The sequence below is a fragment of the Rhagoletis pomonella genome, unplaced genomic scaffold (genome assembly GCF_013731165.1).
Source record: "Rhagoletis pomonella isolate Grant_MI unplaced genomic scaffold, Rhpom_1.0 Rhpom_scaffold_00021, whole genome shotgun sequence".
In the NCBI taxonomy this organism is placed as follows: domain Eukaryota; kingdom Metazoa; phylum Arthropoda; class Insecta; order Diptera; family Tephritidae; genus Rhagoletis; species Rhagoletis pomonella.
In genome coordinates this window covers 722170-730747 of record NW_023458575.1, presented here as the reverse complement: position 1 = coordinate 730747, position 8578 = coordinate 722170, and the positions used below count along the sequence as shown (strand labels likewise).

The following is an 8578-nucleotide window of genomic DNA, read 5'->3' as shown; positions in this document are numbered from 1 at the left end:
CCCCCCCCCCCCCATTTTGAAGTTTAGCTTTGACAGTCTTGTTATGTTTACATTTCTTATAATCGTTCTTATATCTATTATTTGGGCAATAAAAAATAGTAGATCAATTTTTAAAAACGAACATCGGATTCGTAATCAGCGACACCAAAAACTCCCGAGTAACGAGTTTCAAGCGATTCCGATCAATTTTTAAAAAAGTCATCCGCCATATTGGATCCGCCATTTTGAATTTTGCAAAACTAACATCCGATTCATAATCAGCGACCCCGAAAACCCCTGAGTAACGAGTTTCAATCCATTAAAACGTTCAGAAGCAACAAAATCAACTTGGTAAACTTCAAAGTCGTTTTTCTCGAAATCTTTTTCTGAGCGTAGGTCCCTTTTAACTTTACGTGTCACATATAATGATTTTTTCGTGTGTAAAATTGACTTTCGCACGGTATTATAGAACATTGGAGTTATACACATCCATATATGGCATCGACACTATTAGGGCTTGTTCGAGTTGTAATCACAACCGCAGTGTTGCGCGAATAATTAAAGTATCACGTTCGGTGTCAATTTCCAGCAACGTTTTATCATTTGCGACGTTGCAACAGTCTTGCAAATTTTAATGAGCGCTGCAGTATTGCCGTGCTTCGAACAGGCCCTTATTAATTTCGATTTTAGGTTCCTAGATATTCGGATTTACTGATAGCATTTTCGTAGATCTCACGAAAATCGAATTTACGTTGGATTCAATATTGGAACCAAGTGAGTGAAGATTAAAGGAATATGTCAAAGTATGGGTGAAACCATTAAGTTTGAGCTTACATTTAATACGGCATTCTTAAATATTTTGAATCACAAAAGGAAGAAAATCGAATGTAAGTCAAAAGATGTTTTTCAATTTAATAAAATAAAAATTCATCGAACAGATAATTTGTATAAGAGAACCCAAGATTGTCACATTTGCCGAGTGGCCGAAACCCTTATATTTGTGTATGTATATTTAAAACTAAAAAAGAAAGCCAAATATTAAAAAAAAAATTTATTTCATATATTTATAATTATACTTGTTTTGTTAAACTAAAAATTAAGTCAATAAAAACGATCATAGAATAAGTCAATGCTACACGGGTATGTATGTAAGTACGTATAAACTAAATTGATGTAATGAGATATAATAAAAAACATAAAATAAAAAATTAAAATAACAATGTCAATTGAGATACAAATTTTTATACATACATATGTGCCTTTCTATACTTTTTATGTCAATACCTTACATTAGTGTTGAATGTAAACATATAAGAAACATTGTTTTACTCGGAATACACGCTGATGTTCATAAATATTTGCCATTTAAATTATTAATAAAGGATCTTGCAATGAAGCTTAACTTGAAAGTTAAGAATCAATATTTCTACCACGAACTATTCAATGCGGCTACATATTCTAAATATTAAAATGCGCTAATATTGCCACAAAGCGCATCGCACTCAAATTGAATTGATTTGTCGAAAAATAGAGAATTTTGGCCACAAATTTTTGAAGTTTCTTATTGTTAAACGGGCTGTCTGCAGTTCTCAAGAAATAATCACAAGACATATTTTTCATTATTTCTGTTGCTTGAAAAAGTATGTATCTACTTTGGTGTTGCCGTAAATTTTCTTGAAGAAATAAATATACGAGCAAGGCATATTGAACAGGTTTGAACAGGTTAGATCAGCTGATTTGATTTTTTTTTTATTATTTGGTCTCCAGATTGTCAAATATTGTTTTTTTTTCTAAATTTTTCATAAAAATTCTAAATTCCCAAAATACATTTTTATGTGAGTTTTTTTCATAAAACGACGAGATTGAACCTTTTGGAACGTTCGCTTGACTCAGGTGAATAAACGCTGATAATTGTGCCTTGGTGCTCCTGGATACAAAAAAAAAAAATACACAGAAAGAATGTTACAAAAATGTTCACATTTTCTGATTGAAATTTTGTTAACTTTTTTATATTTCACTTGGCATACTATGGTAAAAAGACACATAATACCAAGGCACATTGAACAGGTAGTATCGATAGAGCAGCTGATTTGATTTTTTTCTAATTATTTGGTCTCGAAACTTTTAAAATGTTAAAATCTATGCATGTGAAACCATTTTCCATACAAAACAAGCGATCGAATAGCAGCTTTTGGGACTTCGCCCAACTCAGCAGCACAACCGCTGATTACAGATTACAGATTCGAGAAGCAAACAAGTTTACTAAGAAAAAATTATTCCAATTTAGATTTTTTATTTCACACGGTACGCTTTGATTTAGAAGAAAAAAATCAGAACAGGTTTTGACACTTTCGATACCAGAAGCAACAACAAAATACACGCACATGTTGGTTTTGCGCTAATGCTACCTGTTTGATATGCCTTGCATAATAGTTTTTTAACACTTTAGAGACCAGAAGCAACAACTAAATAGACGTAAATGTTATTTTTGCTGTAATCCTACTACCTGTTTAATGTGCCTTGCCAAGGCGCATCTGTGTATGTATGGATACGCCTTGGTGCCTGGTATACGAGCATTTTTTTCTTGAGAGCTGCATACTGATTTAAGAAATTTTGATAGAAGAAAATTACTTTCCCATATCTCGTGCGTAATTTTACCTGAATCTTTCGGTTTTCTTGAGGGCTGCGGAAGGCCCTAAAATCAGAACATAATTTTTAAATGGCTTACAATAAACCGCGATGATCTTCAGTGCAAAATTCAGGTAAATATTCGGGGTATCACTGAATCCTTCGTAGTCCGATTTTTTTTTGAGGCTTTAAGAGTGCAAAGAACTTGCACAAGCTGGTACAAGCGAACACTATTAATGCATATTTTACTTGCGTTCGCCAACCCATTCGCTTTGCCAAACCGTTTGCTTCGCCAAATTCATTCGCTTCGAAAGCGATAATTGAATTCGAACGTAACATGTTCTTTGAATACATACATACGTCCGTAACACTTAGGATACAGTAATCGCAAATAAAATTAGATTGAATAGGATTTGAATATCAAGAAGCTAGTTTACAATGGTATTAATTGAATTGTTTTTATTATTTTTTCTTGTTACAACTACAAACAGTGATAACTACCATAATATAATCATACGAGTTGGTTAATTTTTAAAAGAAAATGTATAATAATAATTTATAAAATACACACTTTTAAGAAAATATATCTATTTATATGTAAGTTCTCTATTCTATTCCATATGCTTTTCGGCTTTTGTATCTCTACAAGCGTTTTCGAGCAGTACGCTTGCGATTACAACACGTACATACATTATCATCATGTATTACTTCGACCAAAAGTCGTAACATCCAATTTATCGCTGGAGCCTGCAGTTCAGCTTAGGCATTCCATATTACGTAAAATATCAAGCAATACAATTAAATTAAATTGTCATTATACCTTGCTTCACTATTTCTGTTCTTTTTCTTTATTTGTTACTTGTTTTAGTATGTTATAGTAATAACTTTTAAATGTTAATTATAAGCGCTTTCAAAATGAATTTCTGGTTTCTTTCTGCTTAGTCCGTCAAATTTATAAAATATATACATATATATGTATACCTATATATATATATCAAATGAAGGAGAGGGGTAAGTTTCTGAAAATATTACAAGTGCGTGTATCTTGTCAAAACGTAAGCACAGCCGCAGCATCTTGAATGACAAGCGCTTCACCCATGGACAAAATCAAAGTCTAATACGGAAGTGTGTAGGCTGCCAAGCAAAAAAGTGACGATAGCAGCAGTTGCCGTTTTCAGCTGTTGAACGGCGACCCATACATTATAAAATCTGTGAAGCAACTTAACAACTATATAAACAGATTTTAAATGTATGCAAAGAGGCGCTGAACAGTAGCATGGTATGTTATATGCTGTACCCTTATTCACAACCAATAACCATACAAATATTTAACTCTCTTGCCCCCGCTCCTCTCCCTCTTCCAATTTTATTTTGATTCTTGATGTATTCTACATACAATAAGTTCATGGTTCTTATTCATATTCCGATACGGGCGCGTTTGGTTCTATTTACTCGTCATAAGTCGCGTAGTACGTCGCAGCACTCATTCATTTTTTTCCTCAGCCTCGTTGTTTGTAGACAAATTCAATGTTGTTTCGAGGCTACCACTCGATTGTCGTGTGTGGCGCGTTGAACGCAATTCACGTCGTTTTTCAGGTGGCTGCTCGTTACCGGAATGGTCGGCGCCCGTTCGTGGTCGTTTTAAACGGCTGGATGAGCGTCGATGTTCCTCATTAGCGGAGGCCACTGCTGCTGCTGCAGCTGCCGCGGCAGACGTCGATGGCGTAGGAGTTGTGTTGACACTGGTAGCACCTCCACCCATATTGGTCGCTACGGCTGCTTCCAAATCCTCTACACTGCCATGGCTACTTGATGCCGCGCTTGGTGCTGCCGATGTCGGGATGTTTTGTGGTTTTTTCAATATTGGTTGTATTATCAATTCGTCTGCTTCCTCATATGGTGGCGGCAATTTAGCTGCATCAGCAGCATTTGTGATGGTCAGAGAAATTCGGGATTCACTACGTTCGGAACGTTCACTGCTGGAACTAGCACCGGAACTTATCGGTGGCGCAATGGTAATGGTGGTCTGTGATGGCAAGTTGGCCGCAATGCCGGCGGAGTTTAATGGTGTTAGTGTGACTTTGTCAGCTTCGGGCATTGTAGCACCACCATTACCACCCATGCCGACATTAACGCCGCGCAAGCTCTTCTCCATGCTGGCCATGCCGCCGCCAAGATTAAGTGGCAACCCGCTGGCCAGCATGGCAGCGGATAATTCGTCTTTAGCGTTTGCTAACGCTGCTGCATGTGAATCCAACCGTGATCGTTTCGATTTGTGATGCTCATCGATTTGGGCGTTAGAAATTGAGTTAGTTACACCGCTGGAGCTCATACTTGAGGTGGGTATTAGAGAGATGCCTGATCCGAGTCCTAATGTTTTTGTATAGTACTCCATTTGTTGTTTAAAGGCATCCTTGGTCAAGGCATCTGGGTCAAGCATATTGCTACTATTGCCTCCGCCACTGCCTCCACGTTGGCGTTTCGAGGAACTCGAAGAGCTGCTGCCACCTATAGATGACGCGCTGCTGGTAGGTGGCATAGTCAAACCCGCCAAGCTTGCCAACGAACCAGGAGCGGTCAAAGCTTGTGCCATATCGGCTATCATCGCTGGTGCAAAGTCACTTGGCAGCCCAAGTATTTGCGGCAATTGTGCAGCTAACGCAGCAGCTGCCGCCTTCGAGGCATTCTTGCTCGTCGAAGCCGACGATGTTGACGCGGACGATGACGTTGAGGTCGATTGGCTTCCACCACTTAGCGAGGCCGGGAATTTGCTTTGCGAGAAGGCCTGTAATGTGGCTAAATCTGTTGGTAACTGACTTCGCGCTAAGCTCTCCATCCATTTTTGCTGCTCTTTGGCGGCTTGCTTCTCCGCCTGAGCGGCTTGCGCTGCAGCAATCGAGGCTGCTGAATTGCTATTGGACGATCGTTTGTCACTAGAAGATAATTGTGGTGCTGTCGCAGTAATAGGTGGTATTCCTAAAGAGCTTAGTAATCGAGTACTTTGTGCAAGGTCCATGCGACTGAGGGACTCAAGCAGATGCGGATCAGTACCCGGTAACAAAAGACTTGAAAGTTGTGCCATTTCAGCTACTTGTGCAGCAGCTCGACTGGCTGCAGACTGACGGCCAGAACTGCGTGACGAAGACTGTGAACTACTTACACTGGTTGTTGGCTGACCAGCTGCTCCAATGCTAGCCATTGCATTCATAAGATTTGCCACTGAAGCAGCTGATGGTGACGATGATGTAGATGCACGCGAATTACTAGATTTCGATTGAGACTGGTGAGACTTCGACTGTGTTGTGGAGGAACTGCCTGCTGATGAAGTAACCCCTGTTCCACCATTCAATAAATTGTACTGTTGCGCCAACTGATCATAAGCTGAGCCAAGCCCTGCTGAGCCTAATGAATATGGATTCAAACCTCCCAAACCCATTGGTGGATAAAGTAACGATGGGTTGGGGAAGAGGTATGGGAAACAGCCTGTCAACTGCGATGCAGCAGCAGCGTTGGCATTTTTATTTGATGAATTTCCAGTACCATTGCCAGTGCTGCCACTGCTTCCTGTGTTGCTTGCCAAAGCACCCAAATTCATCATAGCATTTTGTTGTGCGTCGTTTTTATTTTTCTTACTCGATGAACCACCGGACTGAGAATTTTTTCCAGTACTTGAGCTACCTGGGCTAGGATTCGTGTTACCCAAACCTGCCAACGCTGATCCAGCAGCCATTAATGCGGCCAATGTTTGTGGATCCATAGTGGCCAAATTGCCGAGACCACCCATACTAGCTAAGCTAGCAAACAGGTTCATACTATTCAAATTATTCAGTCCAGGTATGTTGCTCATACCAGGCATTCCAGCAAATGGCATCGATAGAAGCGGATTCTTTGGATCGAAGGCGCCAAGCGCGTTTTTCGGGTCAAACGCACCTAGACTAGGTAAACTGGCCAAGAGATTTGGGTTAAGTCCGGCCAATGATCCAAACTGCATGGCTGCGTTTGCTTGATCGATGGCCGATTGCCGTGAAGACTTCTTGGAAGACACCGTGGGTGATGGGGCAGGGGACGATTGTGCGGATGAGGATTGTTGTTGCTGTGTATGGGCTCCAGATGACGAGCTGCTTGTGGTCGATGAAGGGCGTCCTCCGTGCGTGGTTTTACTTGACAATGCATAATTACTAGTGTCCATGGAACTTAGTTTTGGAGAGGGAATAGACATTGGGTTTTGGATTTGTTCCAGCCATTTTGGATCAACTTCGTAGGCAGGATTTTCAGTTAACCTAGTTTGAGACAAATAAAAAGAAATAATATTTTAGATTATTTCCAAGCAAAAAAACATTCACCATACCACTGCATGAGACGTTTTAGTTGTGGGGCTTTACTGCCAGAAATACGTTTGCCGGTTTGCTTATTGACCACAGGCACCGGCTCTTCGCCAGTGAGTCCCTGTGGACCAGCCATTGCCGGCTGTTGTTGCTGCTGTTGATGATGCGCATGTGATTGCTGCGCTGACTGTCCGGCTGCAGCTTTGTTCAATTGAGAGACAGATGATTGATGTCCTGAGTTACTACTTTGCTGGCGATTCGAGCGTCTATTATTTGTGTTGCTACTGGTACTTGCCACTGGGCTAAAATCCATATTGAGTTGATCTGAAAGTGGTGTGCTCATGTCCGTCAGCCACTTATTGACTTTCAAGTCTGGTACATTATATTTAGCGCTGTAAGATGAGAAAAAGCTATATCAAATAGTTCGGAGTTCTAATATAAGTACGGTGACCATTCGTACCGATTTTGGCGGGACAGTACCGATTATGAGAAAATTGTCCCGCTGCATATCTTTTAAAAGTCGGGACGTATAAGTGTCCCGATTTTTCATATTTGTACTGAGTCTTCTTGTACTCTGGACCAAAAACAATTTTTCGTACAAACGTGCCAGGACTTTCGTTATCACATAGAACATAGAATATAGGGGAGCCACAAACATAGACAGCATCCAAAGGTAGTAGCAGCAGGGCTGCAGTTTTGACTTTTTTCTATTTCGTGAAAAATTTGAACTGTCAAACTTTGCTACAATCATATACACATTCACATTCACATACATGAGCATCCTTTTTGATTGCTTTTTGATTGGTCGAACGTGTTTAGATTTCTTTCTGTTCTGACATTCTAGGTTTCTCAAGCAACAACAAATTACATGGCAGGGTTGTGTTTGCTCTACTGCTATTAGCTGTTTAATATGCCTTGCCAGCATCCTTATTTTTTATGATTTTTGATTATGCTTTACTCTGTCAAACTGGTACTCTCACTATATTGCGGTCATCATTCTCGCCAATTTTTTTTAAGGTTTTTACTATTATTTGTTAGGTTTTTTTTTATGAAACGATTCTAACGAGAGTTTAAAGAAATTATAAAAAATAGTACTGATTCCCTCAAAAAATTCATGGATTTGAAAAATATAAGCTGTAGATACAGTGGCAAGAATATATGTATGTAAATAGGGAAGAGACATTTTAGCATTCTTTGTTGTGTAGCTCGTTATATAACAAAATCCATGTAAATCGAACTTTGCACAAAAATTTGCCAAATCTCAGAAAGTTTCATAAAAATTTTGATCTATTTATTTACATTTCAACATTCGAATCATTCGACTAGATGCATATCTACTTTGTAGCCCATTTAATTTTACGAAGTACAAATTTTAAGTAGCCTTCCGTGATTTTTGGAATAATTTTTTTCTTGCCGAAGAACATCTTCATTCATTTTCTCCATACAAAAAAAAATTTCGAACATACTTTGTATGTAAGAAAATGTACGAACAAAAAATTGCCAAAAATCAACGGTTAGTCCAAGCTTCTTCAAACTTGCAGTTTGTTATACTTGCACTTTGTTGCACTGAGTTAAAAAGCTGAATAAAAAAGTCTAAAATTTTGATCAAAATTTGTTATAATTCGTCGAATATTTTGTAATGTTCT

The 8578-nt window shown here is 38.9% G+C and overlaps 1 protein-coding gene across 1 annotated transcript in view; it reads right to left on the bottom strand.

Annotated features, from left to right (window-relative positions):
- Positions 1–3443: 3443 nt before the first annotated feature.
- Positions 3444–8578, bottom strand: part of LOC118749581 (serine-rich adhesin for platelets-like) — a 64465-nt gene continuing 59330 nt past the window's right edge. Inside the window, exons 3-4 of the mRNA XM_036484389.1 lie at positions 6956–7342; positions 3444–6887 (exon numbers count right to left, since the gene is read on the bottom strand). Of these exons, the coding sequence (XP_036340282.1) occupies positions 4091–6887; positions 6956–7342 (3184 nt within the window). The 3' untranslated portion in view covers positions 3444–4090. The remainder of the gene's footprint in view (positions 6888–6955; positions 7343–8578) is intronic.